General features: G+C 50.6%; 2 protein-coding genes across 3 annotated transcripts in view; one reads left to right on the plus strand and one right to left on the minus strand.

Annotated features, from left to right (window-relative positions):
• PLCD3 (phospholipase C delta 3) overlaps nucleotides 1-9,509 on the plus strand; it is a 64,150-nt gene extending 54,641 nt beyond the window's left edge. For both annotated transcript variants that reach the window (XM_038754170.1, XM_038754171.1), the window contains exons 12-15: nucleotides 1,381-1,547; nucleotides 4,565-4,700; nucleotides 4,804-4,953; nucleotides 9,194-9,509. In XM_038754170.1, coding sequence (XP_038610098.1) covers nucleotides 1,381-1,547; nucleotides 4,565-4,700; nucleotides 4,804-4,953; nucleotides 9,194-9,282 — 542 coding nt within the window. In that variant the 3' untranslated portion in view covers nucleotides 9,283-9,509. The remainder of the gene's footprint in view (nucleotides 1-1,380; nucleotides 1,548-4,564; nucleotides 4,701-4,803; nucleotides 4,954-9,193) is intronic.
• A 1,102-nt stretch (nucleotides 9,510-10,611) lies between these two features.
• NMT1 (N-myristoyltransferase 1) overlaps nucleotides 10,612-21,732 on the minus strand; it is an 89,920-nt gene continuing 78,799 nt past the window's right edge. The window contains exons 12-13 of the mRNA XM_038754272.1: nucleotides 20,519-20,656; nucleotides 10,612-10,916 (exon numbers count right to left, since the gene is read on the minus strand). Coding sequence (XP_038610200.1) covers nucleotides 10,896-10,916; nucleotides 20,519-20,656 — 159 coding nt within the window. The 3' untranslated portion in view covers nucleotides 10,612-10,895. The remainder of the gene's footprint in view (nucleotides 10,917-20,518; nucleotides 20,657-21,732) is intronic.

The raw sequence follows: 21,732 nt of genomic DNA on the forward strand, positions 1-21,732 counted from the left end.
CAGGTTAGCAAGGGGAGGGCTAGCTGGTTGGTGAGGGGAAGGGGAAAGGATAATTAATAATAATAATAATAATAATAATAATAAAGAGGATGGCATGTATTAAGCGCTTACTATGTGCCAAGCACTGTTCTAAGCGCTGGGGAGGTTACAAGGTAGGTTGTCCCAGAGGGGGCTCACAGTCTTCATCCCCGTTTTCCAGATGAGGGAACTGAGGCCCAGAGAAGTGAAGTGACTTGCCCAAAGTCACCCAGCTGACAGTCGGTGGGGCCGGGATTTGAACCCATGACCTCTGACTCCAAAGCCCGGGCTCTTTCCACTGAGCCCCGCTGCTTCTCTATGAATGAATGAATGCGTCGCCCTGTGAGACCCCGGGGGTCTCTCGGGGCTGAGAGGGGAGGGGGCAGATGGGGGCTGCTCAGGGATGGAAATTGGGGTCCTGATGCAGGGACCCATCCAAAATAATAATATCAATCGATCAATCAATCGTATTTATTGATCATAATATTTATCGTATTTATTATTTATTACTAATAATGGTGGTATTTGTTAAGCGCTTACTACACCTGGAGAAGCAGCGCGGCTCAGTGGAAGGAGCCCGGGCTTTGGAGTCAGAGGTCGTGGGTTCGAATCCCGGCTCCGCCACCTGTTGGCTGTGGGACCTTGGGCAAGCCACTTCACTTCTCTGGGCCTCAGTTCCCTCATCCGTAAAATGGGATGAAGACTGTGAGCCCCCCCGTGGGACAACCTGATCACCTTGTAACCTCCCCAGCGCTTAGAACAGTGCTTTGCACATAGTAAGCGCTTAATAAATGCCATTATTATTATTATTATTATTATTATGTGCAAAGCACTGTTCTAAGCGCTGGAGGGGAGAGATGGCGCCCAGGGGCCTCCTCCTCGCCGCCGCGGCGGTCCTTGTCGGCTCCCCATGACAGGCCTATGGCGTGGCTCAGTGGAAAGAGCCCGGGCTTTGGACTCAATCAATCAATCAATCAATCAATCGTATTTATTGAGCGCATACTATGTGCAGAACACTGTACTAAGCGCTTGGGAAGTACAAATTGGCAACACATAGAGACAGTCCCTACCCAACAGTGGGCTCACAGTCTAAAAGACTGTGAGGTCATGGGTTCAAATCCCAGCTCTGCCAACGGTCAGCTGTGTGACTTTGGGCGAGTCACTTCTCTGTGCCTCAGTTACCTCATCTATATAATGGGGATGAAGACCGTGAGCCCCACGGGAGACAACCTGATCACCTTGTAACCTCCCCAGCGCTTAGAACAGTGTCTTTTAAGCGCTTAGTCCAGTGCTCTGCACACAGTAAGCGCTCGATAAATACGATTGATTGATTGACCTCTGCCAACTCTGGTCCGTCCGCAGTGGCTCTGAACTTCCAGACCCCCGGCTATGAGATGGACCTCAACGCCGGGCGATTCCTAGTGAACGGGCGCTGCGGCTACGTCCTCAAGCCCAGCTTTCTGCGCCGCCAGGAGACGACCTTTGACCCCGAGCGGCCCGGCCCTCCTCTCGCCACCCTCACGGTCCAGGTGGGCTGGGCAGACGGGACCCCCCCATTCGTTCCATCCTACTTATTGAGCGCTTCCTGTGTGCAGAGCACTGGACTGAGCGCTTGGGAAGTCCAAGTTGGCAACATCTAGAGACGGTCCCTACCCGACGGCGGGCACCACCCGGGTGGCAGGGCAGAGCCTCCAGGGTGCTGGGCTCCTCGTGGGGAGCGACAAAAAAGCAGCGTGGCTCAGTGGAAAGAGCCCGGGCTTTGGAGTCAGAGGTCCTGGGTTCGAATCCCGGCTCCGCCAACTGTCGGCTGGGTGACCCTGGGCAAGTCACTTCACTTCCCTGGGCCTCAGTTCCCTCATCTGGAAAATGAGGATTAAAACCGTGAGCCTCCCGTGGGACAACCTGATCACCTTGTAACCTCCCCAGCACTTAGAACGGTGCTTTGCACATAGTAAGCGCTTAACAAATACCATCATTAGTATTATCATTATTATTATTACAGAGGGGGTGGGACCATCATCATCATTATTATTATTATTATTACAGAGGGGGTGGGGCTCCCAGGGATTGGTCAAACCTGAGTGTTGGGATTTACTGAGCGCTTTTTGCGTGCAGGGCACCGTACTAAGCGCTTGGGAGAGTCCAATCCAATAGAGTTGGTAGATAATAATGATGATAGCATTTATTAAGCACTTACTATGTGCAAAGCACTGTTCTAAGCACTGGGGTGGTTACAAGGTGATCAGGGTGTCCCACGGGGAAGCTCCCAGTCTTCATCCTCATTTTCCAGATGAGGGAACTGAGGCCCAGAGAAGTGAAGTGACTTGCCCAAAGTCACACAGCTGACAGTTGGCGGAGGCGGCATTTGAACCCATGACCTCGGACTCCAAAGCCCGGGCTCTTTCCACTGAGCCACGCTGCTTCTCCCTGCCCACAAGGAACTTGCAGTTAATAATAATAATAGTAATTTTGGTATTTGTTAATAATAATAATAATAATGATGGCATTTATTAAGCACTTACTATGTGCAAAGCACTGTTCTAAGCGCTGGGGAGGTTACGAGGTGATCAGGATGTCCCACGGGGGGCTCACAGTCTTCATCCCCATTTTCCAGATAGGGAACTGAGGCCCAGAGAAGTGAAGCGACTTGCCCAAAGTCACACAGCTGACAGTTGGCGGAATTTGAACCCGTGACCTCTGACTCCAAAGCCCAGGCTCTTTCCACTGAGCCACGCTGCTTCTCCCTGCCCACAAGGAACTTGCAGTTAATAATAATGATAGTAATTTTGGTATTTGTTAAGCACTTACTATGTGCCAAGCACTGTTCTAAGAGCCGGGGAAGATACAAGGTGATCAGGTTGTCCCATGTGGGGCTCACAGTCTAAGTCAAGAGTACGGAGTCCAACTCAAAGCACTTAGTCCAGTGCTCTGCACACAGTAAGCGCTCAATAAATACGATTGATTGATTGATTGATTAATAAATACGATTGAACGAATGACCACAAAGAAATTTCAGCTAGGAGAGGGTATAGAGCAGGGTATAATAATAACGATGGCATTTGTTAAGCGCTTACTATGTGCCAAGCACTGTTCTAAGCGCTGGGGGGGGGGGATACAGGGTGATCAGGGTGTCCCACGTGGGGCTCCCAGTCTTCATCCCCATTTTACAGATGAGGGAACCGAGGCCCAGAGAAGTGAAGTGACTTGCCCAAGGTCACACAACAGACAGAAACAGCATGGATCCGAAGCAGCGCGGCTCAGTGAAAAAGAGCCCGGGCTTTGGAGTCAGAGGTCACGGGTTCAAATCCCAGCTCTGCCAATTGTCAGCTGGGTGACTTTGGGCAAGTTGCTTCACTTCTCTGGGCCTCGGTTACCTCATCTGGAAAATGGGGATGAAGACTGGGAGCCCCCTGTGGGACAACCTGATTACCTTGTAACCTCTCCAGTGCTTAGAACAGTGCTTTGCACATAGTAAGCTCTTAATAAATGCCATTATTATTGTTATTATTACCTTCAAAGCCTTAATAGTAAGCACTTAATCAATCAATCAATCGTATTTATTGAGCGCTTACTGTGTGCAGAGCACTGTACTAAGCGCTTGGGAAGTACAAGCTGGCAACATATACAGTCCCTACCCAACAGTGGGCTCACAGCCTAGAGGGGGGAGACAGAGAACAAAACCAAACATACTAACAAAATAAAATAAATAGAATAGATAGGTACAAGTAAAATAAATCAACAAATAGAGTAATAAATCTGTACAAACATATATCCATATGTACAGGTGCTGTGGGGAAGGGAAGGAGGTAAGATGGGGGGGATGGAGAGGGGGACGAGGGGGAGAGGAAGGAAGGGGCTCAGTCTGGGAAGGCCTCCTGGAGGAGGTGAGCTCTCAGTAGGGCCTTGAATCCGACAGTTGGGTCGGGACCGTCTCTAGATGTTGCCAACTTGGACTTCCCAGGCGCTTAGTCCAGTGCTCTGCACACAGTAAGAGCTCAATAAATATGACTGAACCCCAGGCAGACGCCCACCCGGCTGCCTCGGGTCGCTGGATTTGGGGGGTGCGGCCAAAACCACTCCCTCATCCAACCGTATTTATCGAGCGCTTGCTGTGTGCAGAGCGCTGTACTAAGCGCTTGGGAAGTCCAAATGGGCAACATAGAGAGACGGTCCCTCCCCAACAGCGGGCTAGAAGCGGGCTTCACCTCCTCCTTCCTCTCTCCATCCCTCCCGCCTTACCTCCTTCCCTTCCCCACAGCACCTGGATAGATGTCTATATGTTTGTACGGATTGATTACTCTATTTATTTTACTGGTACCTATCTATTCTATTTATTTTATTTTGTTAATATGTTTGGTTTTGTTGTCTGTCACCCCCTTCTAGCCTGTGAGCCCGCTGTTGGGTAGGGACCGTCCCTACGCGTTGCCAACTTGGCCTCCCCAAGCGCTCAGTCCGGTGCTCCGCGCCCAGTAAGCACTCAATCAATACGATCGATCGATCGATTGATCAGAAGAACCAAGGGGCTGGTTCCATCCCCGCGGGGCAGGTGCTGAGCGCCCAGCAGCTGCCCAAGCTGAACGCAGAGAAGCCCAACTCCATCGTGGACCCGCTGGTGAGGGTGGAGATCCACGGGGTGCCCGGGGACTGTGCCCGCCAGGAGACCACCTACGTGCTAAACAATGGTACGGGGACGGCGCGGAGGGGGACGTTGGCCTCGGTGGGGCCGGGGGGAGGTAGATCAGAGGCTGGGGGATGGACAAATTGGGGGCTCTGCCGCCCACGCAGGCTTCAACCCGCACTGGGGGCAGCGGCTGCGGTTCCGGGTGCGAGTGCCCGAGCTGGCCTTGGTGCGCTTTGTGGTGGAGGACTACGACGCCACGTCCAGCAACGACTTCGTGGGCCAGTTCACCCTGCCCCTGGGCAGCCTGAAGCAAGGTGGGTATATATATATATATATTTTAATGGCATTTATTCATCATCATCATCATCAATCGTATTTATTGAGCACTTACTATGTGCAGAGCACCGGGCTAAGCGCTTGGGAAGTCCAAATTGGCAACACCTAGAGACGGTCCCTACCCAACGGTGGGCTCACAGTCTAAAAGGGGGAGACGGAGAACAAAACCAAACAGACTAACAAAATCAAATAGAATAGATATGTACAAATAAAATAGAGTAAAAAATATGTACAAACATATATCCATCTATACAGGTGCTGTGGGGAAGGGAAGGAGGTAAGATGGGGGGGATGCAGAGGGGGATGAGGAAGGAAGGGGCTTACTATGTGCAAAGCATATTTATTACTCTATTTATTGATTTATTTTACTTGTACATAGCTCTTCTATTTATTTTATTTTGTTTCTGTTTGGTTTTGTTCTCTGTCTGCCCCTTGTAGACTGTGAGCCCACTGTTGGGTAGGGACCGTCTCTAGATGTTGCCAATTTGTACTTCCCAAGCGCTTCGTACGGTGCTCTGCACATAGTAAGCACTCAATAAATACGATTGATGATGATGATGATGCAAAGCACTGTTCTAAGCCCGGGGGAGGTTACAAGGTGATCAGGTTGTCCCACAGCGAATGAACTTGGACTTCCCAAGCGCTTAGTCCAGTGCTCTGCACACAGTAAGCGCTCAATAAATCCGATTGAATGAATGAATGAATGAGCTTGGACTTCCCAAGGGCTCAGGCCAGTGTTCTGCCCACAGTAAGCGCTCAATAAATATGACTGAATGAATGAATTTGGACTTCCCAAGTGCTTAGTCCAGTGCTGTGCACACTGTAAGCACTCAATAAATCCGATTGAATGAATGAATGAATGAGCTTGGACTTCCCAAGGCCTCAGGCCAGTGTTCTGCCCACAGTAAGCGCTCAATAAATATGATTGAATGAATGAATGAATGAATGAATTTGGTCTGCACACAGTAAGCGCTCAATAAATCTGATTGAATGAATGAATGAATGAATGAGCTTGGACTTCCCAAGGGCTCAGGCCAGTGTTCTGCCCACAGTAAGCGCTCAATAAATATGATTGAATGAATGAATTTGGACTTCCCAAGTGCTTAGTCCAGTGCTCTGCACACAGTAAGCGCTCAACAAATACGATTGAATGAATGAATGAACTTGGACTTCCCAAGGGCTCAGGCCAGTGTTCTGCCCACAGTCAGCGCTCAATAAATATGATTGAATGAATGAATGAATTTGGTCTGCACACAGTAAGCGCTCAATAAATCCGATTGAATGAATGAATGAACGAACTTGGACTTCCAAGGGCTCAGGCCAGTGTTCTGCCCACAGTAAGCGCTCAATAAATATGATTGAATGAATGAATTTGGACTTCCCAAGTGCTTAGTCCAGTGCTCTGCACACAGTAAGCGCTCAATAAATACAATTGAATGAATGAACTTGTAATAATAATGACATTATTTGTTAAGTGCTTACTATGTGCCAAGCACTGTTCTAAGCGCTGGGGAGGTTATAAGGTGATCAGGTTGTCCCACGGGGGGCTCCCAGTCTTCATCCCCGTTTGACAGATGAGGGAACTGAGGCCCAGAGAAGTGAAGTGACTTGCCCAAGGTCACCCAGCTGACAGTTGGCAGAGCCGGGATTTGCACCCATGACCTCTGACTCCAAAGCCCGGGCTCTTTCCACTGAGCCACGCTGCTTCCCTACTTCCCAAGCCAAGCGCTTAGTCCAGTGCTCTGCACACAGTAAGCGCTCAATAAAGGCAATTGATTGATAAGACTGTGAGCCCGCTGTTGGGTAGGGACCGTCTCTAGATGTTGCCAACTTGGACTTCCCAAGCGCTTAGTCCAGTGCTCTGCACACAGTAAGCGCTCAATAAATACCATTGATTGATTGTGCCGCTGAGGAGAGAAGCAGCGTGGCTCAGTGGAAAGAGCCCGGGCTTTGGAGTCGGTGGTCATGGGATCAAATCCCGGCTCCGCCACTTGTTGGCAAGTCACTTCTCTGGGCCTCAGTTCCCTCATCTGGAAAATGGGGATTGACTATGAGCCCCCTACCCCCTCCCGTGGGACAACCTGATCACCTTGTAGCCTCCCCAGCGCTTCTACGTGTTGCCAACTTGTACTTCCCAAGCGCTTAGTATGGTGCTCTGCACACAGTAAGCGCTCAATAAATACGATTGATTGATTGATTAGAACAGTTCTTAGGAGAAGCAGCGTGGCTCAGTGGAAAGAGCCCGGGTTTTGGAGTCGGAGGTCATGGGTTCAAATCCCAGCTCTGCCAATTGTCAGCTGGGTGACTTTGGGCAAGTCACTTCACTGGGCCTCAGTTACCTCATCTGCAAAATGGGGATGAAGACTGTGAGCCCCCCGTGGGACAACCTGATCACCTTGTAACCTCCCCAGCTTAGAACAGTGCTTTGCACATAGTAAGCGCTTAATAAATGCCATTAAAAAAAACAATGCTTTGCACATAGTAAGTGCTTGATAAAGCAGTGTGGCTCAGTGGAAAAGAGCACAGGCTTTGGAGCCCGAGGTCCTGGGTTCAAATCCCAGCTCCACCGATTGTCAGCTGTGTGACTTTGGGCAAGTCACTTCTCTTCTCTGGGCCTCAGTTCCCTCATCTGGAAAATGGGGATGAAGACCGTGAGCCCCGCGTGGGACCGCCTGATCGCCTTGTAACCTCCCCAGCGCTTAGAACAGTATTTTCTTCTACCATCATCAATCGTATTTGAGTGCCCACTGTGTGCAGAGCACTGTACTAAGCGCTTGGGAAGTCCAAGTTGGCAACATCTAGAGACAGTCCCTACCCAACAGTGGGCTCACAGTCTTAAAGGGGGAGACAGAGAACAAAGCCAAACATACTAACAAAACGAAATAGAATAGATATGTACAAGTAAAATAATCATCATCATCATCAATCGTATTTATTGAGCGCTTACTGTGTGCAGAGCACTGGACTAAGCGCTTGGGAAGTACAAGTTGGCAACATCTAGAGACGGTCCCGACCCGACAGCGGGCTCACAGGCTAGAAGGGGGAGACAGAGAACAAAACCAAACATACTAACAAAATAAAATAAATAGAATAGATATGTACAGATATGTATATGTACAGAAATAGATATGTTCTAGCCTGTGAGCCCACTGCTGGGTAGGGACGGTCCCTATATGTTGCCAACTTGGACTTCCCAAGCGCTTAGTCCAGTGCTCTGCACACGATTGATGGATGGATTAATAAATGCCATTCTTGTTATGAGAGATGGCGGGAGGGTCCGGGATTCCAGGGCTGGGCTTGACATCATCATCATCATCATCAATCGTATTTATTGAGCGCTTACTATGTGCAGAGCACTGTACTAAGCGCTTGGGAAGTACAAATTGGCAACATCTAGAGACAGTCCCTACCCAACAGTGGGCTCACAGTCTAAAAGGGGGAGACAGAGAACAAAACCAAACAGACTAACAAAATAAAATAAATAGAATAGCTCTCTTCCTCCCTTCAAGGCCCTGCTGAGAGCTCACCTCCTCCAGGAGGCCTTCCCAGACTGAGCCCCTTCCTTCCTCTCCCCCTCGCCCCCCTCTCCATCCCCCCATCTTACCTCCCTCCCTTCCCCACAGCACCTGTATATATGTATATATGTTTGTACATATTTTTTTACTCCATTTAATTTATTTCTACATATCTATTCTATTTTATTTTGTTAGTATGTTTGGTTTCGTTCTCTGTCTCCCCCTTTTAGACCGTGAGCCCACTGTTGGGTAGGGACCGTCTCTAGATGTTGCCAATTTGGACTTCCCAAGCGCTTAGTCCAGTGCTCTGCACATAGTAAGCGCTCAATAAATACGATTGATGATGATGAAATAGAATAGATATGTACAAATAAAATAGAGTAAAAAATCTGTACAAACATATATACATATATACAGGTGCAGTGCGGAAGGAAAGGAGGTAAGATGGGGGGGATTTAGAGGGGGACGAGGGGGAGAGGAAGGAAGGGGCTCAGTCTGGGAAGGCCGCGTCTCTCCCCGTCCCCACCTCGGCCCCCGACCGGACCCCCTCTTCCGTCTTTTAGACTGCGAGCCCACTGTTGGGTAGGGACTGTCTCTATGTGTTGCCAACTTGTACTTCCCAAGCGCTTAGTACAGTGCTCTGCACATAGTAAGCGCTCAATAAATACGATTGACTGATTGATTGATCGGTCCCCCCGGACAGGATACCGCCACATCCACCTGCTTTCCAAGGACGGGGCCTCCCTGTCTCCGGCCACCCTCTTCGTCCACGTCCGCATCCAGACCCCGTGAGGGAAGACTCCGGATGCGGTCGCTCGGACCGGGATGCTGACGGACCGAGCGGCAGAAGGAATAAAGCAGAGTTTATTTTCACCCACCGACTTCGGCGTTGTCCACCCCAGGGTAGGGACGGAAGGTGACCCCATTGTCCCCTTTCCCGCCCACGGAGCATCCTGGAGAAGCTGCTGTGGCTCAGTGGAAAGAGCCCGGGCTTTGGAGTCAGAGGTCGCGGGTTCAAATCCCAGCTCTGCCAACTGTCAGCTGTGTGACTTTGGGCAAGTCAACTTCTCTGTGCCTCAGTTACCTCATCTGGAAAATGGGGATTAAGATCGTGAGCCCCCCGTGGGACAACCTGATCACCTTGTAACCTCCCCGGCGCTTAGAACGGTGCTTTGCACATAGTAAGCGCTTAACAAATACCAACAATATTATTATTCCGTCATCGGATCTCACCCCTTACGCCTCCGCACCCGGAGGGCTTCCAGGGGGAGGAGGGAGCACGCTTTGGCCTCGGGGAAATGGACGCAGGGACCCCAGCGGGACCACGGCAGGCCCCTCGGCCGAAGGCAGCCCGGAGGAGGAGGCGTGCGATAGGACGACTGTCTCTCTATGTTGCCAATTTGTACTTCCCAAGCGCTTAGTACAGTGCTCCGCACATAGTAAGCGCTCAATAAATACGATTGATGATGATGACGGGAGCGGAGCGAGAAGAGGGACACCCCCCCCGCCGCCCCGATCCCGGTTCTCCCGCTCCGGAGCGGGCACGGCCGGCCGGGATCGGCTTGCCGCGGCCCAGCCGGGTGGGAGATTGATCTTTATTTGACCCACCGTGCCAGCGGGCCTCCCCTAAGCGCTCAGTACACAGCGAGTGCTCAATAAATACCATCGTTATTATTGCTACTGCTGATTATGCTGCCAACCTGGACTTCCCAAGCGCTTAGTCCAGTGCTCCGCACACAGTAAGCGCTCAATAAATGAATCCCCGGAACCCCCGCACCGGTCCCAGAGCAACCGAGGCAGCGGCGGGCTTGGCCGTCGTGGAAACCCGGGGGTTGGGTCAAAGGTCACGGTGGGCATCCCACCGGGTCACGCCACAATGTTGCGAATGTTGTTGGGAATGTTGCCCTCTTCCTTCTTCCTCCTACCCGGGATGTCCATCAAACGTCCGTCTCTCCCGCCAGACCGGAGGCCCCTCGAGGGCGGCGTCTACATAGTCCCCCCCCCCACCCCCCCCGGGCGTCTACAACAGCGTCCCGCGAGCAACAGGCGCTCCCGAACCCGCCACCGAACGGGACCCGGCAGCCTCGTCAGCGTGCAACAGGAAGGCTGGCTTAAATGTTAATATATATATATATATATAATATATATTTTTATTATTCACCCGTTAACTCCATAATATGCCAATCGTGAGCTAGCTTTCGACAGGGCATCCCCCCCCCGCCGGCCGGTGGCCGTGCTGGGGTGACCGGACTCGCCCCGGGGAGCTGAGGCGCCGTGGGGGCTCCGTCGGGAGGATCCCGTGGAGGGTCTCGCCCTGCCGGGAATCGGACCAACCCGCGCCGGAATTCCCGCTCCCGGTCCGTGGTGCCGTCGGGGTTTTCCGCTCGATCCTCACCGGAGACCAGTTACTGCAACACCAGTCCGACCTAGGAGAGCCAAAGGGGCGGGGGGGGGGGGGGGGGGGGCCCGGGTCAGAGGTCACGCAGGGAGACGCCTCCTCCGGGGGAAGGCTGGGGCGCTCAGTACAGCGCTGGGCCCTCGGCAGCCTCTCCGCCGGCGGATGGAGCCCGGGCGTCAGGGGGGCCTGGGTTCTAATCCGCCCTCCACCGCTTAGCGCTTGGTACAGTGCTCAATAAATACGATTGATTGATTGATTGCTGGGTGACCTTGGACAAGTCACTTCACTTCTTTGGAGGGCCCAGGTTCTAATCCGCCCTCCACCGCTTAGCGCTTGGTACAGTGCTCAATAAATACAGTTGATTGGTTGATTTGATTGCTGGGTGACCTTGGACAAGTCACTTCACTTCTTTGGAGGACCTGGGTTCTAATCCGCCCTCCATCGCTTAGCACGGTGCTCAATAAATACGATTGATTGATTGATTAATTGATTGCTGGGTGACCTTGGACAAGTCACTTCACTTCTTTGGAGGGCCCGGGTTCTAATCCGCCCTCCACCGCTTAGCGCTTGGTACGGTGCTCGATAAATACGATTGATTGATTGATTGATTGCTGGGTGACCTTGGACAAGTCACTTCACTTCTTTGGAGGGCCTGGGTTCTAATCCGCCCTCCACTGCTTAGCGCTTGGTACAGTGCTCAATAAATACAATTGATTGGTTGATTGACTGATTGCTGGGTGACCTTGGACAAGCCCAATAAATACAACTGATTGGTTGATTTGATTGCTGGGTGACCTTGGACAAGTCACTTCACTTCTTTGGAGGGCCTGGGTTCTAATCCGCCCTCCGCCGCTTAGCGCTTGGTACAGTGCTCAATAACTACGATTGATTGATTGCTGGGTGACCTTGGACAAGTCACTTCACTTCTTTGGAGGGCCCGGGTTCTAATCCGCCCTCCACCGCTTAGCGCTTGGTACAGTGCTCAATAAATACGACTGACTGATTGATTGCTGGGTGACCTTGGACAAGTCACTTCACTTCTTTGGAGGGCCCGGGTTCTAATCCGCCCTCCGCCGCTTAGCGCTTGATACAGTGCTCAATAAATACAATTGACTGGTTGATTTGATTGCTGGGTGACCTTGGACAAGTCACTTCACTTCTTTGGAGGGCCCGGGTTCTAATCCGCCCTCCACCGCTTAGCGCTTGGTACGGTGCTCAATAAATACGATTGATTGATTGATTGATTGCTGGGTGACCTTGGACAAGTCACTTCACTTCTTTGGAGGGCCCGGGTTCTAATCCGCCCTCCACCGCTTAGCGCTTGGTACGGTGCTCAATAAATACGATTGATTGATTGATTGACTGATTGCTGGGTGACCTTGGACAAGCCCAATAAATACAATTGATTGGTTGATTTGATTGCTGGGTGACCTTGGACAAGTCACTTCACTTCTTTGGAGGGCCTGGGTTCTAATCCGCCCTCCGCCGCTTAGCGCTTGGTACAGTGCTCAATAACTACGATTGATTGATTGCTGGGTGACCTTGGACAAGTCACTTCACTTCTTTGGAGGGCCCGGGTTCTAATCCGCCCTCCACCGCTTAGCACTTGGTACAGTGCTCAATAAATACGATTGATTGATTTGATTGCTGGGTGACCTTGGACAAGTCACTTCACTTCTTTGGAGGGCCCGGGTTCTAATCCGCCCTCCGCCGCATAGCGCTTGATACAGTGCTCAATAAATACAATTGACTGGTTGATTTGATTGCTGGGTGACCTTGGACAAGTCACTTCACTTCTTTGGAGGGCCTGGGTTCTAATCCGCCCTCCACCGCTTAGCGCTTGGTACAGTGCTCAATAAATACGATTGATTGATTGACTGATTTGATTGCTGGGTGACCTTGGACAAGTCACTTCACTTCTTTGGAGGGCCTGGGTTCTAATCCGCCCTCCACCGCTTAGCGCTTGGTACAGTGCTCAATAAATACGATTGATTGACTGATTGCTGGGTGACCTTGGACAAGTCACTTCACTTCTTTGGAGGGCCCGGGTTCTAATCCGCCCTCCGCCGCTTAGCGCTCGGTACAGTGCTCAATAAATACAATTGATTGATTGATTGATTGATTGCTGGGTGACCTTGGACAAGTCACTTCACTTCTTTGGAGGGCCCGGGTTCTAATCCGCCCTCCACCGCTTAGCACAGTGCTCAATAAATACGATTGATTGATTGATTGCTGGGTGACCTTGGACAAGTCACTTCACTTCTTTGGAGGGCCTGGGTTCTAATTTCCACCGCTCGTCTGCTGGGTGGCCTTGGGCAAGTCACTTCACTTCTCTGGGCCTCAGTTCCTCTGCTTGGAAAATGGGGATGAAGAGTGTGAGCCCCCCGTGGGACAGGGCCCAACGTGATGAGCTTGTATCTGCCCTCGCACTCAGAACAGTGCTTGACACATAGTAAGCGCTTAGGTCCTGGGTTCAAACCCCGGCTCTGCCAATTGTCAGCTGTGTGACTTTGGGCGAGTCACTTAACTTCTCTGGGCCTCAGTTACCTCATCTGTAAAATGGGGATTGAGACTGTGAGCCCCCCGTGGGACAACCTGATCACCTTGTAACCTCCCCAGCGCTTAGAACAGTGCTTTGCACATAGTAAGCGCTTAATAAAATGCTATTATTATTATTATTATTATCGTTATTATTACTACTACTGATTATGCTGCCAACTTGGGCTTCCCAAGCGCTTAGTCCAGTGCTCCGCACACAGTGAGCGCTCAATAAATACGACTGAATGAATGAATGATTATTTTTCCCGCTAAGCCGGAAGGTCCCCGAGTTTCCCAAGCACTCAGTACACTGCCCTGCGCACAGTAATAAGAGTGGCATTTCTTAAGCGCGTGGCTCAGCGGAAAAAGCCCGGGCTTTGGACTCAGAGGTCATGGGTTCAAATCCCGGCTTTGCCACTTGTCAGCTGGGTGACTTTGGGCAAGTCACTTCACTTCTCTGGGCCTCAGTGACCTCATCTGTAAAATGGGGATGAAGACTGTGAGCCCCCCGTGGGACCACCTGATCACCTTGTAACCTCTCCAGGGCTTAGAACAGTGCTTTGCACATAGTAAGCGCTTAATAAATGCAATTATTATTATTATTATTATTATTATGTGCAAAGCACTGGTCTAAGCGCGTATTCAATACTATTGACTGAACCCCAGCTAGATCAGAGAAGCAGCGTGGCTCGGTGGAAAGAGCCCGGGCTTTGGAGTCGGAGGTTGTGGGTTCAAATCCCGGCTCCGCCAACGGTCAGCTGTGTGACTTTGGGCAAGTCACTTCACTTCTCTGGGCCTCAGTGACCTCATCTGTAAAATGGGGATGAAGACTGTGAGCCCCCCGGGGGACAACCTGATCACCTTGTAACCTCCCCAGGGCTTAGAACAGTGCTTTGCACATAGTAAGCGCTTAATAAATGCCATCATCATCATCCTCATCCTCTGGGCCTCAGTTCCCTCATCTGGAAAATGGGGATGAAGACTGGGAGCCCCCCGGGGGACAACCTGATCACCTTGTATCCCCCCGGCGCTTAGAACAGTGCTGCTTTGCATATAATAAGCGCTTAATAAATGCCATCATCATCATCATCATCCTCTGGGCCTCAGTTCCCTCACCTGGAAAATGGGGATGAAGACTGGGAGCCCCCTGGGGGACAACCTGATCACTTTGTATCCCCCCGGCGCTTAGAACAGTGCTTTGCACATAGTAAGCGCTTAATAAATGCCATCATCATCATCATCATCCTCTGGGCCTCAGTTCCCTCATCTGGAAAACGGGGATGAAGACTGGGAGCCCCCCGGGGGACAACCTGATCACCTTGTATCCCCCCGGCGCTTAGAACAGTGCTTTGCACATAGTAAGCGCTTAATAAATGCCATCATCATCATCATCATCCTCTGGGCCTCAGTTCCCTCACCTGGAAAATGGGGATGAAGACTGGGAGCCCCCCGGGGGACAACCTGATCACCGTGTATCCCCCCGGTGCTTAGAACAGTGCTTTGCACATAGTAAGCGCTTAATAAATGCCATCATCATCATCCTCTGGGCCTCAGTTCCCTCATCTGGAAAATGGGGATGAAGACTGGGAGCCCCCCGGGGGACAACCTGATCGCCTTGTATCCCCCCGGCGCTTAGAACAGTGCTTCGCACATAGTAAGCGCTTAATAAATGCCATCATCATCATCATCATCATCCTCTGGGCCTCAGTTCCCTCATCTGGAAAATGGGGATGAAGACTGGGAGCCCCCCGGGGGACAACCTGATCACCTTGTATCCCCCCCGCGCTTAGAACAGTGCTTCGCACATAGTAAGCGCTTAATAAATGCCATCATCATCATCATCATCACCCTCTGGGCCTCAGTTCCCTCATCTGGAAAATGGGGATGAAGACTGGGAGCCCCCCGGGGGACAACCTGATCACCTTGTATCCCCCCGGCGCTTAGACCAGTGCTTCGCACATAGTAAGCGCTTATCAAATGCCATTATTATTATTATTATTATTATTATTATAGATTGTAAAATTCTGGACTAGGGCAGGAATCAAGTCTACTAGTTCTACACACTTTTCCAAGTGTCTAGTACAGTGCTGTCTCCCCCTTCTAGACTGTAAGTTCGTTGAGGGCAGGGAACGGGTCTACCAGCTGTCAGGCCGTACTCTCCCAAGCGCTTAGTACACTGCTCTGTACGTATTCGGTGCTCAATAAATACGACCGGCTGATAGTAGCAGAAGCGGCACGAAAAAGCAGCACGGCCTAGGGGAAGGCGCTTAGTCCAGTGCTCCGCACACAGTAAGCGCTCAATAAATTCATTCATTCAGTCGTATTTACTGAGTGCTTACTGTGATGAATGAATGAAAGAGCCCGGGCGTCAATCAATCAATCAATCAATCGTATTTATTGAGCGCTTACTATGTGCAGAGCACTGTACTAAGCGCTTGGGAAGTACAAATTGGCAACACATAGAGACAGTCCCTACCCAACAGTGGGCTCACAGTCTAAAAGAGGTCCTGGGTTCTAATCCCGGCTCCGCCACTTGTCGGCTGCGTGACCCTGGGCCAGTCACTTCCCTTCGCTGGGCCTCATCTGTAAAATGGGGATTAAGACTGTGTTGCCGACTTGTACCTCCCAAGCGCTTAGTACAGTGCTCTGCACACAGTAAGCGCTCAATAAATACGATTGATTTTAGACTGTGAGCCCACTGTTGGGTAGGGACTGTCTCTATATGTTGCCAACTTGGACTTCCCAAGCGCTTAGTACAGTGCTCTGCACACAGTAAGCGCTCAATAAATACGATTGATTTTAGACTGTGAGCCCACTGTTGGGTAGGGACTGTCTCTATATGTTGCCAACTTGGACTTCCCAAGCGCCTAGTACAGTGCTCTGCACACAGTAAGCGCTCAATAAATACGATTGATTTTAGACTGTGAGCCCACTGTTGGGTAGGGACTGTCTCTATATGTTGCCAACTTGGACTTCCCAAGCGCTTAGTACAGTGCTCTGCACACAGTAAGCGCTCAATAAATACGATTGATTGATTGATTGAGCCCCATGTGGCCCCCGGACTGGGTCCCATCTTCTCTCTGCCCGAGCGCTTCCTACAGTGTCTGGCACATAGTAAGCGCTTAAGAGAAGCAGCGTGGCTCAGTGGAAAAAGCCCGGGCTTTGGAGTCAGAGGTCGTGGGTTCAAATCCCGGCCCCGCCAATTGTCAGCTGGGTGACTTTGGGCGAGTCACTTCACTTCTCTGGGCCTCGGTTCCCTCGTCTGTTAAATGGGGATGAAGACTGTGAGCCCCCCGTGGGACAACCTGCTCTCCTTGTAACCTCCTCAGCGCTTAGAACAGTGCTTTGCACATAGTAAGAGCTTAATAAATGCCATCATCATTATTATTATTATTATTATTCTCTGGGCCTCAGTTCCCTCATCTGGAAAATGGGGATGAAGACCGTGAGCCCCCCGTGGGACAACCTGCTCTCCTTGTAACCTCCTCAGCGCTTAGAACAGTGCTTTGCACATAGTAAGAGCTTAATAAATGCCATCATCATTATTATTCTCTGGGCCTCAGTTCCCTCATCTGTTAAATGGGGATGTAGACCGTGAGCCCCCCGTGGGACAACCTGCTCTCCTTGTAACCTCCTCAGCGCTTAGAACAGTGCTCTGCACATAAAAAGAGCTTAATAAATGCCATCATTATTATTATTATTATTCTCTGGGCCTCAGTTCCCTCATCTGGAAAATGGGGATGAAGACTGTGAGCCCCCCGTGGGACCACCTGATCACCTTGTAACCTCCCCAGCGCTTAGAACAGTGCTTTGCACAGAGTAAGCGCTTAATAAAATGCCATCATTATTATTATTATTAACAAATACGGTTTGGAAAAAAAACAACAGATGCTCAATAAATACGATTGATTTCCCGCTTGGCTGTCGGCTCCTTGAGGTTAGGGATCGTATCTACGAATTCCACCGCCCCCTCCCAGGCGTCTCATACAGTACCGGGCACACAGCATGCGAACATGCGATTATGTTGCCAACTTGTACCTCCCAAGCGCTTAGTACAGTGCTCTGCACACAGTAAGCGCTCAATAAATACAATTGATTGACTGATTGATTGATCAGTCCACACTACTGATAGCTTGGAGGGTTTTAAAAGAGAAGCAGCGCGGCTCGGTGGAAAGAGCCCGGGCTTGGGAGTCGGAGGTCACGGGTTCCAATCCCGGCTCCGCCAACCGTCAGCTGGGTGACTTTGGGCAAGTCGCTTCCCTTCTCTGGGCCTCAGTGGCCTCATCTGGAAAACGGGGATGAAGACTGGGAGCCCCCCGTGGGACAACCTGATCACCTTGGAACCTCCCCAGCGCTTAGAACAGTGCTGGGCACATAGTAAGCGCTTAATAAATGCCATTTTTTGTTTTAAAAAAAGGCCCAGGCACAGGGATTGAAGACCGCAAGTGGCCATGGGCAATCGCCAGCCCCGGGGGGCACCGACTGAGCCCAGGTGACCGAGGAGGGGGAAACTAGGGCGGGCGAAGAGATAATGATAATGATAAAATAATAATAATAATAATAATAATAATAATAATAATAATAATAATAATGATAATACTGGCATTTATTAAGCGCTTACTCTGTGCAAAGCACTGTTCTAAACGCTGGGGAGGCTACAAAGTGCTCAGGTTGTCCCACGGCGGGCTCACAGTCTTCACCCCCATTTTCCAGATGAGGGAACTGAGGCCCAGAGAAGTGAAGCGACCTGCCCAAAGTCACACAGCAGACAAGTGGCGGAGCCGGGATTCGAACCCGTGACCTCTGACTCCAAAGCCCCTGCTCTTTCCACTGAGCCACGCTGCTTCTCTGAAGGGATGGCAGGTGGGCTTCCCGGCGGCGTCGGTTTTCCAAACAGCTGCCCCGGCTCCGATATTCCGAAGCTGTGAAATGGTCCCGGTGTCATCCTCCACTCCGCTCTCTCGTTCACCCCACACATCCTACCTTATTTTACTTGTACATATTTATTCTATTTATTTTACATTGTTAATATGTTTTGTTTTGTTGTCCGTCTCCCCCTTCTAGACTGTGAGCCCGCTGTTGGGTAGGGACCGTCTCTAGATGTTGCCAACTTGGACTTCCCAAGCGCTTAGTACAGTGCTCTGCACACAGTAAGCGCTCAATAAATACGAATGAGTGAATAAATGAATGAATGGTCCTTCCTGAGGCCGGGGGAGTGAGCCCGCCGTTGGGTAAGGACCGTCTCTATCTGTTGCCAACTTGGACTTCCCAAGCGCTTAGTCCAGTGCTCTGCACACAGTAAGCGCTCAATAATTACAATTGAATGAATGAATTAATGAATGAATAAATGAATGAATGGTCCTTCCTGAGGCCGGGGGAGTGAGCCTGCTGTCGGGTAGGGACCGTCTCTACCTGTTGCCAACTTGTCCTTCCCAAGCGCTTAGTCCAGTGTTCTGCACACAGTAAGCGCTCAATAAATACGACTGAATGACTGAATGAATGACCTCAGCTGTAAAATGGGGATTTCTAGACTGTGAGCCCACTGTTGGGTAGGGACCGTCTCTATCTGTTGGCAACTTGGACGTCCCAAGCGCTTAGTCCAGTGCTCTGCACACAGTAAGCGCTCAATAAAGACGACTGAATGAGTGAATGAATGACCTCAGCTGTAAAATGGGGATTTCTAGACTGTGAGCCCACTGTTGGGTAGGGACCGTCTCTACCTGTTGCCAACTTGGACTTCCCAAGCGCTTAGTCCAGTGCTCTGCACACAGTAACTGCTCAATAAATACGATTGAATGAATGAATGAATGACCTCAGCTGTAAAATGGGGATTTCTAGACTGTGGGCCCACTGTTGGGTAGGGACCGTCTCTACCTGTTGCCGACTTGTACTTCCCAAGCGCTTAGTCCAGTGTTCTGCACACAGTAAGTGCTCAATAAATACGATTGAATGAATGAATGAATGACCTCAGCTGTAAAATGGGGATTTCTAGACTGTGAGCCCACTGTTGGGTAGGGACCGTCTCTATCTGTTGCCGACTTGGACGTCCCAAGCGCTTAGTCCAGTGCTCGGCACACAGTAAGCGCTCAATAAATACGACTGAATGACGGAATGAATGACCTCAGCTGTAAAATGGGGATTTCTAGACTGTGAGCCCGCTGTTGGGTAGGGACCGTCTCTATCTGTTGGCAACTTGGACTTCCCAAGCGCTTAGTCCAGTGCTCGGCACACAGTAAGCGCTCAATAAAAACGATTGAATGAGTGAATGAATGAATGACCTCAGCTGTAAAATGGGGATTTCTAGACTGTGAGCCCGCTGTCGGGTAGGGACCGTCTCTATCAGTTGATGACTTGGACGTCCCAAGCGCTTAGTCCAGTGCTCTGCACACAGTAAGCGCTCAATAAATACGATTGAATGAATGAATGAATGACCTCAGCTGTAAAATGGGGATTTCTAGCCTGTGAGCCCGCTGTTGGTTAGGGACCATCTCTATATGTTGCCGACTTGGACATCCCAAGCGCTTAGTCCAGTGCTCTGCACACAGTAAGCGCTCAATAAATACGACTGAATGACGGAGTGAATGACCTCAGCTGTAAAATGGGGATTTCTAGCCTGTGAGCCCGCTGTTGGTTAGGGACCGTCTCTATATGTTGCCGACTTGGACATCCCAAGCGCTTAGTCCAGTGCTCTGCACACAGTAAGCGCTCAATAAATACGACTGAATGACGGAGTGAACGACCTCAGCTGTAAAATGGGGATTTCTAGACTGCGAGCCCACTGTTGGGTAGGGACCGTCTCTATCTGTTGCCGACTTGGACGTCCCAAGCGCTTAGTCCAGTGCTCGGCACACCGTAAGCGCTCAATAAATACGACTGAATGACTGAATGAACGACCTCAGCTGTAAAATGGGGATTTCTAGACTGCGAGCCCACTGTTGGGTAGGGACCGTCTCTAGATGTTGCCAACTTGGACGTCCCAAGCGCTTAGTCCAGTGCTCTGCACACAGTAAGCGCTCAATAAATACGATTGATTGGCTGAACGTACCAGAGGGGGAGTTTTGGTGGTTGGAATTGGGGGAACTGATTGATTACCTTCTCTGCTCCCATGCTGGGGCATTTCCAATTGTAGAGATAATACTGCAGGTTTCCATCTCCGATGCCAAACTTGAGCTTCTCCAGGAAAGTTTTGTTTTCCATGAGATCCAGTGCATTGAACACATCGAAACCTTTCTGCGAGGAGAGAGGGAGGCAGAGCTATTATTATTATTATTATTATTATTATTGTTATGTGCAAAGCACTGTTCTAAGCGCTGGGGAGGTTACCAGGTGATTAGAGGCAGCGCGGCTCAGTGGAAAGAGCCCAGTTCGCGGGATTTCTTAAGCGCTTAGTATGTGCCGGTCGGTTGGGAAGGGACCGTCTCTATATGTTGCCAACTTGGACTTCCCAAGCGCTTAGTCCAGTGCTCTGCACACAGTAAGCGCTCAATAAATACAATTGAATGAATGAATGAATGAATGAATGAATGGTCCTTCCTGAGGCCGGGGGAGTGAGCCCGCCGTTGGGTAGGGACCGTCTCTATCTGTTGCCCGCTTGGACTTCCTAAGCGCTCAGTCCAGTGCTCTGCACACAGTAAGCGCTCAATAAATACGATTGAATGAATGAATGAATGGTCCTTCCTGAGGCCTAGGGGAGTGAGCCCGCTGTTGGGTAGGGCCCGTCTCTAGATGTTGCCAACTTGGACTTCCCAAGCGCTTAGTCCAGTGCTCTGCACACAGTAAGCGCTCAATAAATACGACTGAATGAATGAATGAATGAATGGTCCTTCCTGAGGCCGGGGGAGTGAGCCTGCCGTTACGTAGGGACCGTCTCTATCTGTTGCCCACTTGGACTTCCTAAGCGCTCAGTCCAGTGCTCTGCACACAGTAAGTGCTCAATAAATACGACTGAATGAATGAATGAATGAATGGTCCTTCCTGAGGCCTAGGGGAGTGAGCCCGCCGTTGGGTAGGGACCGTCTCTAGATGTTGCCAACTTGGACTTCCCAAGCGCTTAGTCCAGTGCTCTGCACACAGTAAGCGCTCAATAAATACGACTGAATGAATGAATGAATGAATGAATGGTCCTTCCTGAGGCCGGGGGAGTGAGCCTGCCGTTAGGTAGGGACCGTCTCTATCTGTTGCCCACTTGGACTTCCTAAGCGCTCAGTCCAGTGCTCTGCACACAGTAAGCGCTCAATAAATACGACTGAATGAATGAATGAATGAATGGTCCTTCCTGAGGCCGGGGAATTGAGCCCGCCGTTAGG

The sequence above is a fragment of the Tachyglossus aculeatus genome, chromosome 11 (assembly GCF_015852505.1).
Source record: "Tachyglossus aculeatus isolate mTacAcu1 chromosome 11, mTacAcu1.pri, whole genome shotgun sequence".
Classification (NCBI taxonomy): Eukaryota; Metazoa; Chordata; class Mammalia; order Monotremata; family Tachyglossidae; genus Tachyglossus; species Tachyglossus aculeatus.